The sequence below is a fragment of the Solanum lycopersicum genome, chromosome 12 (assembly GCF_036512215.1).
Source record: "Solanum lycopersicum chromosome 12, SLM_r2.1".
Taxonomy (NCBI): Eukaryota; Viridiplantae; Streptophyta; class Magnoliopsida; order Solanales; family Solanaceae; genus Solanum; species Solanum lycopersicum.
Window position 1 is genome coordinate 68,631,799 of NC_090811.1, and position 17,723 is coordinate 68,649,521.

Sequence of the window (17,723 nt, forward strand, 5' to 3'; positions counted from 1 at the left end):
GTCAAGATTGAAGACCACTTTATCAGAAAAACACATACTAACACACACACTAGAACTGAAAAATGGAACTTTCAAATCCAAAGAACACAAAAAACATATTGTTAGTTGTATTTGTGTTCCTCATTTGTTGGAGTAATGTTTTTTCAAGAACTCAAGAAGATGACAGAGTAATAAAGCTGCCAGGACAACCCAATAGTCCACAAGTTTCACAATTTTCTGGTTACATTACAGTCAATAAAACTCATGGAAGGGCTCTCTTTTACTGGTTTTTTCAATCTCAGTTTGATTCTTCCAAGAAACCCCTTCTCCTTTGGCTTAATGGTGGTAATTTCTCATATTTTTTGTCATAAATAGTGAACCCCATTTTCTTATTTTTCTTGTTTTATATGAAAGATTGGAACTTTAGCTATTTTTTTCTTGTTTCATATGAAAAATTGGAACTTTAGCTATTTTTTTCTTGTTTCATATGAAAGATTGGAACTTTAGCTATTTTTTTCTTGTTTCATATGAAAGATTGGACCTTTAGCTATTTTTCTTGTTTCATATGAAAGATTGGACCTTTAGCTATTTTTCTTGTTTCATATGAAAGATTGGACCTTTAGCTATTTTTCTTGTTTCATATGAAAGATTGGACCTTTAGCTATTTTTCTTGTTTCATATGAAAGATTGGACCTTTAGCTATTTTTCTTGTTTCATATGAAAGATTGGAGCTTTAGCTATTTTTCTTGTTTCATATGAAAGATTGGAGCTTTAGCTATTTTCTTGTTTCATATGAAAGATTGGAGCTTTAGCTATTTTTCTTGTTTCATATGAAAGATTACTTTTAGCTATTTTTCTTGTTTCATATGAAAGATGGGAGCTTTAAGTTTTGTTATTTTTGTTCTTTATATTGTTCTTGAACTTGCTCTAACTATGATTCTTTTTCCCCTTGTGATTTTCTATATCTTTGTCATAATGAGTGAACCCCATCTTATTTTTCTTGTTTCATATGAAAGATTGGAGCTTTAACTATTTAGTTCTGGTTCTTTTGTACTTTTTTGTATGTTGTAGTATTTGGGAGTTGGGACTTGTGGCTCTCTAAGGCTCTATAACTATAATTCTTCTTTTCGCTTGTATCTTATGGACTATGTTGCTAGGACTCTTCAAAAATGACGATTGATGCATGTCGGATCCTCAAAAAGTAGTGTATTCTTGAGAAATCAACATGGTTGGGACAATGTTTTTGGAAATTCCGAGCAACATAGCTCATGATAGTTGATGGGGAAAAGGGAAAAGGGAAAAGGTTTGGCACTTGACAAAAAGTTCCGTTGGACTTGTGGTTTTAAATATGTCAGTGATGAACATGTCATTAAGTGCAAATAGGAAGTTTCAAGTTAAAAATTTCCTAGATATAAAAAAGGCGTAAATCTTTTAGAAACAAACTAAAAAAAAGAACGACGAGTAGTTAGTTTCATAGCATTCACTTGTGTGTTTTGTATATTAGGACCTGGTTGCTCTTCAATTGGATTTGGCGCTGCTGTGGAGTTGGGACCTCTGCTAGTTCAAAACAATGGAGCTGGTCTTGACTTCAACAAGCATTCTTGGAATAACGGTCATATCTCTTTTTCATTTATGCTCTATGTTGACTCTGAGTCGTTTACCAATTTATAATAAATCCTCACAACATAGAACGTATTGACTCTATATTATGTTTTCAAGGCGATAATCAAAAGTAGAAAATGATAATTTGTACTTGTTTTAGCTTTGCAGGGCTTAGTAACTTGTTCATTAACCGAAGAAGTTATATCATTCCTAATAGGGTGTGACTGAATTGTTCTTGTTGGACGTTTTACTTGCAGAAGCCAATTTGCTGTTTTTGGAATCTCCAGTTGGGGTGGGATTCTCTTACACCAATACATCCTCCGATTTAACCAACTTAGATGACACCTTTGCTGGTAATTACAATCGGAGAAATGCAAATACATTTTCCTAGAAGAGTTTGCATTGTGTGTATGCAGCTAACTTATGAACATAATTGCTTCACACAGCTGAAGATGCTTATAATTTCTTGGTGAATTGGCTGGAAAGGTTCCCCGATTTCAAGAACCGAGAATTTTTCATATCAGGAGAGAGCTATGCAGGTAAGTAAACCTTCCCCTAAACTTCCATTTAATGATTAAGACTTTGTCCAATGTGTCTAAAGTAAGGTATAATCTTTTGTGATCATAGGACACTATGTGCCGCAGTTGGCAGAGCTCGTATACAACCGAAATAAAGACAGCAAAAAGTATCCTTACATTAATCTCAAAGGTTTCATCGTAAGTTTACCTTCGTCTCCTATTGTTTCCCTACTCTATCTTTGTTTGCATTCTGTAGCAAAGCAATATTCACGGATAGTTACAGAAATCGATTTACTCACTTGCTCATTCTGATTTAAGTAGGAAAGTAGAAACAGAATATTAGCATCTCCTTACTGTTATCTTGAAGCCTCAGTGTCATATATTCATTGTATATGATGACTTGTAGGTTGGAAATCCTGAAACGAACGATTACTATGATTATAAAGGGATATTGGAATATGCTTGGAGCCATGCAATACTATACGATTCGGAGTATCAGAAAGCCAAACAAGTATGCAATTTCAAGGTCTCCTACTGGTCCGACGCCTGTAATGATGCCATGCAAGTGTTATGGGATAAATATAATGAAATTGACATCTACAACATTTATGGTCCCAGGTGTCCCGTGAACACTTCCTCTTCTTCAGCTAGTGATATCGTTGATACAAATGATTCTTCTCAAATCAAGGTGAGAATGAACTTGGGCTCCATCTAGTGCATATTAGCCTGCGATGTAGAAATAAGATATAGGAGCTATTTTGAGCCTCTTCGAAGGCAACTGTATGCTATGTTGCACACATGAACTCTTCAAAAATGTTGTTGAGGGCGTGTCGGATCTGCCAACAGTAAAGCATTTTGGAGGATCCGACAGGGGGTTGTAACAACATTTCGGAGAGCCTGAGCAATGTAGATTATATGCACAGTAGACTAATAAAGTTTCCCTTCACAATTGGTATTTCCATCTAAACAATTTTTCTTCATGAATCAAATGGAAACTTGACAAACATGACTCGAAACTTGGTTTCATTTTGAATTTTTGATAATGTATTTAATTTGTTGCAGGCACCTAATTATGGGTTCAGGAGGATGAAACGAATTCCGGGGGGTTATGACCCCTGCTATACTTCATTCACCGAAAAGTATTTCAACCGATTAGATGTTCAAATTGCTCTTCACGCGAACACTGAAGGAAGTCAAGCTAGAAAACAATGGAAAAGTTGCAGGTTATATTTGCTCGAGCTCTGTGCAATCTTTTGTTCACTATTTTCAGTATCTACTTGCTAACTTGATTTCTGTTATACACTTCAGTGATCCTATATTCCGCACATACAACTACAATGTATTCTCTATCTTGCCAGTATACGAAAGGCTCATCAAAGGGGGCCTGAAGATTTGGATTTTTAGGTATTTGTGTTTTTATCTTTATGCTTCTTATAGTTGCATCCTAGTATGAGGTTGAGAAACATAACTGGAAATTACTCGTGTTTTATAAAGGGCTCCTTCTCTTTACATTACACTCTTAACATAATGGATGAAATATTACAAATTTATTATGATAACGGAAACTAATGATTCCTTGAATGCATCTTGATGATCTGCTTTTAGTACTTATTTTATACAAGCTGACCTTCATGTGGCTCATTCATTTTTTCTTAAAAAATAAAAAAGTGGCGATGTAGATGGACGAGTGCCAGTAATTGGGACGAGAGACTGCGTTGAAGCTCTTAATCTGACTCTGAAATCTCCATGGCGTTCTTGGTTCCTCAATAAGCAGGTCAGTTCTTCTTGTAATTTTCGACTTAGAAAAGTTAAATGGCGATCAAATAGAAAATCGTGCTTCAACATGAAAAGGTAAAATCCTTTTTTTCGTCTCTCTATCAGTCCCTTCCCCTCACTTCTCCCTTCGAGAACTAGAAAATGTAGTCGGACTTTATTAACGTATCTAGTAAACGTAACCTGCTTTGAAGACAATTGTCTCAATGAAATCATTTTTTGATGAGTCAACAATGCTTTATGAGAAACCAATGGAGAACAAAACATTTCTCTCTACTATATTCTATTTTCGTTCTAGTTTTGTCATGATTTACTTTAGACGATGGTCTATCTGAAACAACCTCTCTACCCTTATTAGGTAAAGCTAAGGTTGCGTACACACCACCCTCCCTAGACAAATATAACTAGCTAAGCATCGTTGATTGTTGGAACGTGACCTGAAAAATAAGATAGATTACATGTTACAACATAGTAGAAGTGCAATGTTAGTGTAGCATTATCACACTGTCATCTGTATGTGTGTGTATAGTAACCGAGATCTACGTTGATGTATGTAAATGCAGGTAGAAGGACGGGTAGTAGAGTACGAAGGGCTGACATTCGTGACAGTAAGAGGAGCCGGTCATCTGGTACCTCTATACAAGCCAAGTGAAGGTCTAGCCCTCATCCATTCTTTCTTAACTGGTGAAGAACTTCCATCTCATAGATAAACGTCGATTGTATCCCATAATAAAATCTCTATGATAAACATATCGTCGATGATTCATGCATTATACTTGCTTCTTGATTATACTACAACAAGAATCAAGAATTGAGAGACCATAAATAAGCAAGAAAATGTCAAATGTACATGCAAAATTGTACCCTTGTGTACTCTATTTTAATGAATTTCAAGGTGGTTCTCTTCATTTCTTCAAGTGTCATTGAGTTAATTTACCATTTCGATTTTCCATTTGGTGTTTGGTATCTGTATTGTGCCCCGACCAAGTCTGGATTCGCGGTACAAAGGCTCGAACTCGAGACAAAATGAATGAGTACTTACAACTCTAACATAACGTACCCTTCTTGTTCTATGTTAAGTTGTTTCTTGAACTATTTACTTTCTTTTCAAACAATTATTCGATTCTTATTACACCTAATAATTTAATTAACAACATATTCAGTATTAATTCTGTAAGTGGGGTATGAGGAAGTGGGTTGCATGTAACGATATTCCTACTACCTTATAAAGACAAATAAACTATTTCTAATAAATCTTTGACTCAACGAAGTGACAAAACAAATACAATAACGAAGAAACCATGTTTGAATGTTCTAAAATGAAAGTTTGAAAGGTATGAGTATTCTAAAATGATTAGATTACTAGAGAAAAAAAACAATTTATGTCCATCTCTAAAATATTTTACAAATTTTGAATGAATAATTTGCATAAATATAAGTAAGTGATTATATTTTTAACTATTATAAGACTTGGCCTATGTTCTTCAAGAATACCTATTCATATGGAAGTCAAGATCAATTTAGTAAATAAATTAAAAAACATCATCTTTATGGTTATTTATTTAATTATTATTTAGTTTATATTTCAATCAATAACAAGTGGATTATTTTTAAAAAATAATAATAATATTATCAGACTTAGCAAATTTCTGTCAAAATTCATCAGCCTTTTTAAAGAAAATTATAGATCTTTTAGATCAGGTCTAAAGATTATTTTAAATAAATTAAAAAATTTATAAAAAAACATTCAACAGCGAAAAGTCTTATATTGTGCCATATGATTTTTTCACGGAACCTTCTACTTAATCTTGTCTTGTAAGCAAAGAGATGTCAAGATAACACCTGGTTTAAAATTATGTAAGCTACTACTGTCAATGTTAGACGATAATCAAATGTTTTGTCTGTAAAGTTAAGAATACGAATCTAACGTTATCCAAAAGAGTAATTCCTCGAGGGCTATAGTTACACAAATTTTAAAAATAGAAACAAAATCTAAATGACGACGTAAATAAGTTAGATATATATAAATCAAGCAAAGTGTTATATATCATCAGCCCAAAAAGGAAACTATACTACAAAAAGGCCCTTTTAAGGCCCATCAATTCTGAAACAAAATCAAGAATTAGTCATTTTTTGGAAATTGGTAGCCATTTTTCCTTCATTTTTTTCTTCAATTTCACAAATTATCCATGTTTTTCTTCAATTTTCAAGCTAATTCAACAACCCCATCTTCATCAAATTGCAAAAAGATCTCAAAAATGTGAAAAAGGTTGAGTCTTTCCTCCATTTCTGTAAAAGTAATCTCTTTTTTTGACCCCAAAACCAAATTTGAGATGAATTCACCATATGGGGTTTTCCCAGATGAGGTAATTCTTCAGATTCTTGCTAGATTGCCTGTTAAATCAGTTTTTAAGACAAAAGTTGTGTGTAAAGTTTGGTATAAATTGATATCTGATAAATATTTCACAAATCTTTATAATGAACTGTCAGTTAAGAATCCTATGGTGCTTGTTCAGATTAGTGAACCTTCATCAGAATCAAGATCTAGTTTGATTTGTGTTGATAATTTAAAAGGAGTTTCTGAATTTTCATTGGATTTTGTAAAAGATAGGGTCAAAGTTAGAGCTTGTTGTAATGGATTGTTATGTTTGTCTAGTATACCTGATAAGGGTGTTTATTATGTTTGTAATCCATTGACTAGAGAATATAAATTGCTTCCAAGAAGTAGGGAAAGGCCTATTACTCGGTTTCATCCGGATGGTGAAGCTAGTCTTGTTGGTTTGGGTTGTGATTTGATGAAACAAAAGTATAATGTGGTTTTAGCTGGTTATCATAGGTCGTTTGGTCATCGTCCTGAGAGGACGTTTATATGTATGGTTTATGATTCAGAGTTGAACAAATGGAGGAAGTTTGTGTCGTTGCAGGATGATCAGTTCACACATATGAATAAGAATCAAGTTGTGTTTATTAATGGTGGATTGCATTGGTTGACGGATAGTTGTTCATGTATGCTTGTTCTTGATTTGGGTACTGATGTTTGGAGAAAAATTCAGTTGCCTCATGAAATAAGTTGTGGAGTTAGGAGTCGTGTTTATTTGTTGGAATTGGATGGGCGGTTGTCTGTTATTCAGATATATGAGGCTTGGATGGTTATTTGGGTAATGGAGGATTACGATAAGGAAGAATGGCGAATGGTGGACAAAGTTAGCCTTAGATGCATTAGAGGGATGGTACCGGGCATTTTCCCAATAAGTCAAAATGACAACTTTGTTTACCTAGCTACACATAAGCAGGTTTTAGTTTATCAGAGAAACAACCGTGTGTGGAAGGAGATGTTCTCGGTAAAGGACAGCTCAACCTTGCCTTTATGGTTCTCAGCACATGCCTTTAGAGGCACTCTCTTTTCATGCCATTGATCCGATGGTCGTGTACATCTTTCTATTCAAATTGTGTACATAATGCTATCGTTAGTCTTAATTCCTATCTCATATATTGGGCATCATCTTTATCGTTTGTCATTTTGTGCATACTGTGTGGAACCTCAAAGATGGTTTCGGCTAGGATATTGTCAGTTATATGTTCACTTATCGGGGAGAATGACAAATGGTTGACAAAGTAAGTCTTCAATGCATTAGAGGGATGGCACCGGGCAACTTTCAGATAAGTCAAAATCACAGCTTTGTTTACCTTGTACATAAGCAGGTTTTAGTATCAAATAAACTACCGAGTATGGAAGGTGATGTACTCTGTGAAGGACAGCTCAACCGTGTGTTTATGGTTCATATCACACGCCTTAACAAGCACTCTCTTTTCCTGCCATTGATCCGAGACTCGTGTACATCTCTCTATTCAACGGTTGCACATAATGCCATCAGCAGTTTCGAGCAGTCATTGTCTTGATATTCTGCCATACTGTCTATGTTGTGTTGAACCTCGAAGGTGGTTTTGGCTGGGATCCCCAAGAACTACGAGATCACCACAGATTTTGATTTATCAAAGAGACAGCGGAGTATGGAATAGGCGATGTACTCTGTAAAGGAAAGCTCAACCTTGCCTTTATGGTTCGTAGCACCACGCCTCTTTCCCTGCCATTGATCCGAGGCTCGTGTACATCTTTCTATTCAACTGTTGCACATAACACTATCACTAGTCGAGCTCTCGTCTCTCTCCGCAGTCATTGTATTGATCTTTTGTCATACTGTTGTATGTATATCTTGTGGAACCTCAGTTCATCATAGATGGTTGATTTTGATATGAAATAGTCATTTCATTGTATTGTTGAAGTCTTCTGTTCCTCTGTAATTTGGCTCATTATATAGGTTTTATAGTCGCAGCTAAAAGTTAGTATTAGTGGCAAATTATATCGCATCAAAAACACATATAATCGCCGCTAAAAGTATATATCGTGTTTTGTGCTATAGCTTACAAATCATACTTCATACATGTAAATCACGATAAACAAACCCAATACTATAGCTCACATATCGCGATAAACGATTTAAGTACATCGATACTACTTATTGCACCAACTTAACACGATTATAAAATATATTTTACCAATCGTCTTTACCTTAGTTAATACCCACCATAAAATAATTATTACTTATTACAAAATATAATTATTCTTTTTTTAAAATGAAAAACCAAACAAGGCCTTAATACCCGTTATTATAGTTTGTTAGTTCCTCAATATTTGGAGATCCTTTCATTGTAATTTTCTAGATTCTTGAGGGATTCTCAAGGATTCTTCAATTTAATTGTTGAATTTGTGCATGGAATTTGATAATTTTGAAACCCAAATCATTATTGATCTTATTGGAGCTGTTAATCATCCTTTATCATGCCGACCCACAACACAAATTGGGTTGGCAAACTCTAATATTCAAAAATTTAGGGATTTCAATCAAAACCCACAAATATTTCTGGGTTTTCAACCAAACCCAGATGTGATTTTGAGAATGGAAATTGAAAGATCAATGTCCCTGCTTCAGGTGATAGTTTATACTAATATCTATTTCTTATGTGAATATTTGGTCCTCTTTCTTTTCTTTTCATTTTGGGGTAATTACGAGGTGGAGAATCGAATTCTAACAAATAAGGTGAAAGTTCATGTAGTCGAGCTAGTAAGGTTTTATTGTTTGGGGCTGTTCTTTTCTTTTTTTTAAAAAAAAATGGGGGTAGGGGAATGGGGGAATTACGAGGTGGGGAATTGAATCGTGACTAATAAGGTGAAAGTTCAGGTAGTCGAGTTAGTGAGATTTTATTGTTTGGGGGATGTTCTTTTTTTTTAATTATTTGGGGTAGGGGAAGGGGGAATTACGAGGTGGAGTATTGAATCCTGAGCAATAAAGTGAAAGTTCGAGTAGTTAATTTGTGTTGTTTAATGATTAATGTGGTGTTAATTGTATTTTGAAGGTGATGGTAAATGAGGGTTTAGTGCCTTGTGGAGAAGAGGAAATGAAGAGGAGAAATGCTATTGACAAGCTCAAAAAGGTTCCTTTCTTAAAGTATAATTTAGATTTATATATATTTGATATACATTTTTTGCTCTTTTGTATGAATTGAATGTCGTGTTTAATGGAAAATTACATTGTTTATACATTGTTGAACCTCCTTTTTGGTTCGTTGTGTGTTTACTTGTTCGTATATTGAACTCCTTAGTGAAAATTCTGACTCTGCAACTGCTAACATGCTAACAAGGTATAGTTATTGATTTGATTATGTAAGTTGGTTCAATGTGAAGTAAACAACTCGGAAAAATGAGAATTGTCAGTTACTTGTCAATCTTAATGTTTTATGTTAGGGGTTAGTTTCCATTACGTTAACTAATTATATGATTTCATTTGAGATTCTAGTGAGCTACAAAAGCTTTTCAATCACATTATTATTCGTTATTATTTTGCAGATAGTAGTGCAGTGGGTTAAAACGGTGACTTACCAACGAGGTCTTCCAAAAAAGTACCTTAAGTTTGCCTCTGGGACAATATTGACATATGGATCGTATGGTCTAGGAGTAAGTCGAGTTTCATAAGCTCTCCTTTGGTTTTCCATTTTTTTTTTGTTTCGACAATTTGTTGCAGCATAAGAGCTGTTCCGCTTGTTTCTGCAGGTTTATAATTCAGAGTCAGATATTGATGCTTTGTGTGTTGGTCCTTACTTTGCCACTATAGCTGTGAGTCTTGTTTCGGCTTTTAGCTTCTTTGATTCTAAAATGAGGTTGTACAATGCCTATAATGCTACTTGTTATGTGTATCTGCGTTGTGCCTCGTGTAGGAAGACTTTTTCATCGTTCTGCATAACATGCTTGCAAGCAGGCCCGAAGTATCAGAAATACACTGTGTCAAGGATGCAAAAGTACCTCTAATGCGATTCAAATTTGATGGAATATCCATTGATCTTCCCTATGCACGACTCAAAGTAATATCTATCCCCGAGGTGCGTTATTTTGACTATAGTTCAAGTGAAAGAGACCTTGTTAACCAAAAGTGCTAAATTTCTTTCTTTTATACGATTACTTTATCTAATTGATTTTCGCTTTATATCTAGAATGTGGACATATTTAATCCGTTCTTCCTTAAGAATATTGACGACACAAGCTGGAAAAGTTTGTCCGGTGTGCGTGCCAATAGGAGCATTCTTTATCTTGTGCCAAACATAGAGGCAAGTAATGATGTCAATTTGTATTACTCCTTCCGTTTCAATTTGTTTGTCTGATTTTGACTTGGCACGGAGTTTAAGAAAGTAAAAAGGACTTTTGAATCTTGTGGTCTTAAACATGTCGTGTGATTAAAGAGTTACTAAAAAAGAAAAGTAAAACAACCAAATTCAAACGGAGGGAGTAGTTGATGAAAATAGTGTGGTTTGGCGTAGCATGCTTGACGGTGATCCCTTAGTTTTGACTTACTGTGAGTTTCCGTGTATTAGATTCTTGGTTGATTTGCTACAGGTATTCCAAGCAGTGCTGCGTTGCATCAAATTATGGGCTAAAAGACGTGGAGTTTATGCAAATGTAAGAGATTCATGGACTCACTCTCCTCCTATATTTCATGCTATCGTTATCTTTTCTTTACCTCGAATCAAATCTAATGATGCGATAACCTTCAGTTGCTTGGATTCTTCGGAGGAATTCACTTGGCAGTGCTTTCAGCATTTATTTGCCAAAGACATCCAAGTGCTAGCTTAAGCGCACTCATTTTACTTCTGTTCAAAACATTTGCCTTGTGGCCTTGGCCAACTCCCGTAATTCTGCAAGACCAGATAGCTAGGCCATTCATTCCGACTCATGATAAGGTTTCGTGGATGCCAATCCAGTTACCATGTAGCCCATATGAATTTTGTCATTCCAACATTACCCGAAGCACATTCTATAAAATCAGGACAGAGTTCCTAAGAGGACATATGTTGACTAAGGTATATGATCATTTCAAATATAATCCCTCATTCCCTTAGTCCTCTTTAGTCGTTATGTTTTCTCCGTACCGCTCACTTATGTAATTTACTTGCAGGATATGTTAAGCCCAGATTTTGATTGGAATATCCTTTTTGAGCCTTTTCCTTATGCAAGAAAATATGGACTATTCGTTAAAATTTTCCTTTCCGCTTGTGACAAAGATGAGCTAGGAGACTGGGTAGGTTGGGTCAAGTCACGTTTTCGCTGCTTACTAGTCAAGGTATGTCCCTGCTGCACCCCTGTTTTCTCTGTTTTCGTAAAGGTATCATCAACTAGATATTGGCTGGTACAGTTTACTGGACCGAGTAGGTGCTAAAATCTTATACACCAGTGAGAGTCGGAGACAAAACTTGTTCCTATATACGACATTCCAGTCATGTTCTTGTCTACGAGAAGTAGCATTGTATTTTTAGTTCTTTCGTAACTAGACTTTCTTTCATTCCGAGCAGCTGGAGGAGTTATTGGGTTTTTGTGACCCGAATCCAACTGAATATGTTGACACAGATGCATCAGAGCCAAATGTCATCTTTTACTGGGGATTACCAACTGGTAGAGCTGATCTAATAAACGCTGATCTCGTGGAAGAGTACTTTCTGAAGAGCATCGATCATGGATTGAATCAAGTCTCAACTGGAACGATGAAGTTATCGATTGTGAAAGCATATCAGTTGCCTAAAAAAGCTGATCAGCTTATTGCTCCCGAACGAAAGAACTCTAAGCCATGCTGGAGGGTTGTTGATGGCAATCGAAAAAAAAACTCCTGCACAGCCTAAGTATAAACCTCATTGTGCTGAATCTGCTGGTGATTACTTGCCTACAAACGAAAATCCCGAGTTCCCTAGTGCTGGGGGATAGGGGTGTTGTGCTACTCGGAGATATTAGAGCGGGATCCACCATTTGGGAAATACTGAGTCGAAGCAATAACAAGAATATTTCTAGTAGATACAGAGTTTGACACTTTGAACATATTTGTGGATCACACATATAGAGAACATGAAGAAACTTTGTACATTTGCATTGTATTGTATTGTATTAATTTTGCAACTTTTGATCCTCAAAAGTCACAAATACTTTTTTTTTTGGTTATTGAATTGATTGATGGAAGAAAATGTAAAGAAAAATTGAATATTGATCTAATGAAAAGGGGAGTATTATTCTTCTTATCCTTGTTTGATTTATTTTTTAAAAAAAATAGTTCCTTGATTATTTATTTACTATTTCCTTATTTTAGAAATATTGGTTGATTGATTCTTGTATTAATGGATGGTCGTTTGGTAAGAAGGAAAATATATTTCTAGAAAACAGAAAAGAGTTAAAATTACTCTTTAACTATGCAAAACAGATCACTTATATCTTTTATTACATTTTAGAATTAAAAGTACTCCAGTTTTTATTTCAGGAGACCACAAATATCGTCAAGAGTTAACACTTCAATTTTTTAGTAACATGGCAAGCTACATGAGGCTATCCCTCCACCTGAGCATTGCCAACTAAAATTCACTATAATAAAATTTGACATTTAGTGGCGACAAAGTCGCCACAAAATTTCAAAATATTATCACTAAAGGTTATGAGTGATTTTTAGTGGTGAATAAGGCTCCAATAACCATTCGCTAGTAAAACCTATTTTTTCAACAAAAAAATATGATAATTAATTTTCGATTGCAACCTAATTTTTTAAAATAAATAACTTGCAATATCAATATTAAAAGTATCCAATATTATTACGAAAAATCATCAAATTTACTTTTCGATTCAAATCTCCTTCTATATAATGCATCACTGTACATGTTATACATTTACATATGACATAAAAATAAGACATACAATGTCTTCAAATTCCTACTTAATTGATATTATATTTGACTTTTTAAAAACAATGAAAAAAAAACACAAAACTAGACTTTAATGTTAAAAAGTTTTAGTAAAGATTTTCTGGGCTTTTGTGGCGACTGTTATCGCTGCTAAAGATCTAGTTCTACTGTAGTGAATCCTAGTTGACAATGCTTAGGTGGAGGATTAGTCCCATGTGGCTTGCCACATTAATAAAAATTTGAGGTGTTAACTCTTGAGGGTATTTGTGATCTCTTAGGATAACAGCATGGGCATTTTTTATCCTAGAATGTAACGAAGGATATAAGTGATCTATTTCACATAGTTCAGGGGCAATTTTGACCCTTTTTCATCTAGAAAATATATCATTTTCTGGCAACCAAATACCGAAATATCATTAAAAGGGGGAAAATACCTTTTCTTTTTTTCTATTATTTTTAACAATATTTTTTTTTTTGAAAAATATTTTTCTTCGTACTCAACACGTCTCTCTTTCTTCTAGTACACTGTAGTTTTACTTCCTTTTTATTGAAAAGGTTAAATTGAAAGAGAAACTGAATACGTGATTTACAGTGTGATGATCGTGATTTATTCATATTTAATAAGAGATGTAACTAGGCAAATGTTTAACGCCAAAATATATGTGTCATTTCATGAATATAAATGAAATTATAGTATAATATCACAAGTCTATGGTTTAATGTATATGATAGAGACATATTTATGCCAAGAAGTGGCAATTTGACACCACTTTGAGAATATGTCATTTTTTAGTTGTTTAGATGATGATAATCTTTGATTTGAATTAAGCAAGCTGTCCAGCTAGCTGAGATATTTTATTGTGGGCGACATGTTTTTGTAATAATTACGGTAAATAAAAATAATAAATTAGAGATCTTAAGTTCGAGTCATGAGAATAGAAAAAAAAAAGTTTTTAGTGAGAATGCTTTTCGCACTATAGAAGTGAATTCAAATTAATAAGATCAGTGTATATTAAATAACAAAAAAATAATTATTAGACAATAGCAACCGTCAAAAGTGGTCGGTCTACTTATATATCATATGTAAAAGAGTTTAGAGATTTTGGTTCGAGCTTTGAGTATGAAATTGTCTTTGTTACGAAGTGTTTTATCTTTTATGTGATCTTTTTCTGTTCAAATCAAGATTTAGTCAAGCTCTAATGTTAGTGTTCGATATTGATTAAGAAAAGAAACAAAAGTACTCCAAATCATTTATCGTCAATGACTTACTTTTATAGGTAAAAGAGTCTAGAGGTCTACGTTGATGAATTCAAACTTTAGTATGAAATCGATTTTATTATGGAACACTTTGAGATTTCTCAGTGTAAATATAATTCACTCAAATCTCAATACAAATATCGAACCGAATGAATGGACGCAAGAAACCACTTGAAAATATGCCATTTTTTGGAATATATAAGTCGTTGGATGATATAATTATTTTACTTAAAAGTAAACAAGTTGCACCCACTAAGTAAGATATTTTTCATTAAAGGCAAATTTTTTTACAATCACTAATAATTAAGGCACTATTAAAAATTAAAATGTCATTATTAATTGTGATTAATTTAATTTATCTAGTAATTTTTTTAAAAAAAAAAGTCTTGGTAACTAATCTTCTTAATTGTTTTTTTTTTTTCAAAAAAGAATCCCATTGATTATGTAATAAAGGCAAATTAGTGGAGTCAGTCAATATAAAATAATTTTTAGAAAGAATAAATAAAAGAAAAAAAAACCTTTTTTGTCTTTAATAATTCTGAAATATGTGATTATTCATAAGTAAAGAGATTAAATATGTATATCTCATGATACCACAAAAATTAAAATTAGAATTAATTAATAACTAGGAGACCAAATATTTTATTAATCAGAGACGGAGCTAGGTGAGGTTTATAAGTTCTGACTTTAATCCTACTTTTTGAAGATTTGAAAATAAACCGAATTCCTTATCATATTTTATATTTATATTTATATTATAAACGTTAATTAGAAACGATAACTAATTTTTTTTTCTAGGTTATTCAAAATAGAGAAAAATGAAAAATGAAAAAAAAAAAAAAAAAGAGAGGAGGGAAATACAATATTTGGTGACAAAATAACAAGAAATGGTTTGTTAATGATTTAATTAGGAATATAATTAATTAAAACAATTAATTGACGGTCCAAAATCTTTTATTAGTTGGCACAACAAGTAGCTAACGCCGTAATTAGAAAATCAAATAACGTTAAGCAAATAAAGTTTGATGTCTAAAAAAAATTGATAGACTTTTAAATAGACGATTTTACTAAAAAAAAGTTCGTTCCATTCTATATATCAACTTAGGTGAATTCCGTAACGAAACGGAAGAGAAATCAAAAGAGTGAAGAATTTTATAAACATTGATATTATATCGTACGCATATTTTTGGACTCGATAATAATAGAGCCCAATAAACAAATTAGAGAGTTATAATTTTACGTTATTAGTAAAACTAATTGAACTTTTATTATATATGTAGCCAAATAAAGAGTTTTTACACATTTATTATATTCAATAATTTCATTTTTTTCAACTATTAATTTCATTTAGTATGCTCAATTTTTTTTCTTTAAATTCGACTAGTTTATCATGTTTAAGTGATAAATTAAGGTAATTATAAATTTATATGTATTAATTAAATAATTATATCTATAAAAATATAAATTGTATATTTATTAAATTGATGTAAATATTCGATACGGTCCTAGAAAATACCCAAAAGATGAGAATTTCAAAAGGATTTGGTTTAAATTGTGTACAAAAAAAAAACGTTTATTTCAAGAAGCAAAAGCCATGTTTTCATGTAGTAATGTCTATATTAAGCAATATTCAAACTAAAAATAAAAATAGAATTCCTTAATTTGATCCAACTTGCAAAGTTGTCCAATCAACTATCATTAAACAAAATATAAAAATATCAACGGTATTAGAATTTAAAGTTTATGAATTTTTTCAACACTACAGTGAGACTGAGTTGTAAGGAGCATCAAATCGTAATTTGAGCATTATTTTGTTTATCTAATATATGATATATATACTTATTGATCTGATTAATTTAAATTTGAACCAAATAAAGTAATAACTATTAAAAGTGTAAAATACATTCGCATACTTAGAAATTAAATTTCTAATTAAGAAAAGAAATATTTAAACATTTGACTTGCACCTATTAATGGTGATTCATGAAGTCGTTATTGATTTTTGGATACTTTTTCGATTTCAAAACCTTGGGATCAATATTTTTATTGTGACTCGATTAATTTAAATGTTTTCTTGATACATCACTAAAAGGTAAAACTCTTTTCCGATAAAAAATTTTCATATTCTCAAAATTATAACTCGATTAAAATTAAAAATGAAAAAATCAAACACGTCTCACTTACACATTTTTATAGTCAATTCAAGTCGTAATTGATTCTAAGAGTACTTTGTTATTTGATTAGTGCACATAAGTTACTTAATAAAACTTGTACACTTCGTTAATTAAACCAACTTAGCCCTAAATACAGAGACTTATAGAAATAAAATTCTTCATAGTGATACCAATTTGGGAAAAAAAAATTCGACTAAGATAAAAAAAAAATAGTATATAATCACTTGATTAATCATGATTAAACTAATATACACTTATATTGCTTAATCATATGATTAAATGCATGATATCTATTATAATTTCATTTATCTCGATGTAGGAGTGAGCATGATATGGTATTAGAAATCTTGATTCGATAATAATTTTGGTTTTTAAAAAGTTATTCCATTATCATATTAATTAATTATATTTTAAAGTTTGATTTCGATATTTTGGGGTACAGTAAATTGATTAGCATAGTTTATTTATGATATCGGCTTTAAATTAAAAAAAAATGTCTCAATTGTATCATTTAAACACTTCTCTGTAGAAATAATTAAAGAAGTACAAGTAATTTCCTTCGTTAATCAATTACAAAAAAAATTAATATAAAATAGTCAAAGTTTCAATGTTATATTTTATATATATTCTAGTATAAAAATAATAAGAACAACAACAACAATAATAATAATAACAACAACAACATACACTACATACTTCGATATTCATGTATTTCGACTTAATACTATAGAGAATACCCAAAAAAAGGTATAAATACATATTGAATCATAATACTAAAATTATGATATCGAAATATTCAATTTCAATATAGTAATTTAGTATTTAGTAATTTCAATAAGGTTTTACCTTACGCTTTTTTATGTTATCATTTAGTGTATAATATTTGTATTAGAGTTCGATTATTTTGAATTCGCGCTACGTAAGTCCTTATTAGGAAAAAGTGCTCCTTATCGAAGAATTATCTGTACTCAATATTCACACTCAAAACCTTTAATTAAAAAGAAATAGCTCCATCTATTGCACCAAATCGTTTGATATATAGTTAAATCACATAATTGCTTTGGTCGCTTTCCTTCCTTTTATATATATATATATGAAGACAATTGCTTTATTTCTAATCTAAACAAAATCAAACACCTTTAATATTTCATTAGCT

The 17,723-nt window shown here is 32.2% G+C and overlaps 3 protein-coding genes across 4 annotated transcripts; all 3 read left to right on the top strand.

The window, feature by feature from the left end:
• LOC101244564 (serine carboxypeptidase-like 33) lies at positions 1–4,789 on the top strand. Of its 2 annotated transcripts, none has more exon segments than NM_001347431.1 (10): positions 1–324; positions 1,484–1,591; positions 1,839–1,934; positions 2,028–2,120; positions 2,209–2,297; positions 2,506–2,787; positions 3,162–3,322; positions 3,408–3,503; positions 3,768–3,873; positions 4,436–4,789. In NM_001347431.1, coding segments are annotated over 10 exon segments (1,440 nt in total). In that variant the 5' UTR covers positions 1–62; the 3' UTR covers positions 4,583–4,789.
• Positions 4,790–5,949: 1,160 nt separating this feature from the next.
• LOC101244267 (F-box protein At5g49610) lies at positions 5,950–8,155 on the top strand. Its single transcript, XM_004252884.5, has one exon. It carries the CDS (start codon positions 6,206–6,208, stop codon positions 7,286–7,288), a length of 1,083 nt encoding a protein of 360 aa, XP_004252932.1. The 5' UTR covers positions 5,950–6,205; the 3' UTR covers positions 7,289–8,155.
• Positions 8,156–8,303: 148 nt separating this feature from the next.
• On the top strand, positions 8,304–12,485 carry LOC101243972 (nuclear poly(A) polymerase 3). The gene is made up of 10 exons (XM_004252883.5): positions 8,304–8,863; positions 9,288–9,365; positions 9,778–9,885; positions 9,982–10,044; positions 10,146–10,307; positions 10,419–10,532; positions 10,819–10,881; positions 10,977–11,282; positions 11,378–11,542; positions 11,772–12,485. The coding sequence occupies exons 1-10, from the start codon at positions 8,645–8,647 to the stop codon at positions 12,093–12,095; spliced, it is 1,602 nt and encodes a 533-aa protein (XP_004252931.2). The 5' UTR covers positions 8,304–8,644; the 3' UTR covers positions 12,096–12,485.
• The last annotated feature ends 5,238 nt before the right edge of the window (positions 12,486–17,723 follow it).

Coding starts and splice junctions, on each gene's coding strand:
- LOC101244564 (XM_019211654.3), top strand. CDS start 1,258: ATGGGGAAAAGGGAAAAGGGAAAAG. Junction 1,283..1,483: donor GAAAAGGGAAAAGGGAAAAG/GTTTGGCACTTG, acceptor TTTGTATATTAG/GACCTGGTTGCTCTTCAATT. Junction 2,298..2,505: donor TTAATCTCAAAGGTTTCATC/GTAAGTTTACCT, acceptor GATGACTTGTAG/GTTGGAAATCCTGAAACGAA.
- LOC101244267 (XM_004252884.5), top strand. CDS start 6,206: ATGAATTCACCATATGGGGTTTTCCCAGATGAGGTAATTCTTCAGATT.
- LOC101243972 (XM_004252883.5), top strand. CDS start 8,645: ATGGAATTTGATAATTTTGAAACCCAAATCATTATTGATCTTATTGGA. Junction 10,045..10,145: donor CTTACTTTGCCACTATAGCT/GTGAGTCTTGTT, acceptor TGCCTCGTGTAG/GAAGACTTTTTCATCGTTCT. Junction 10,533..10,818: donor ATCTTGTGCCAAACATAGAG/GCAAGTAATGAT, acceptor GATTTGCTACAG/GTATTCCAAGCAGTGCTGCG.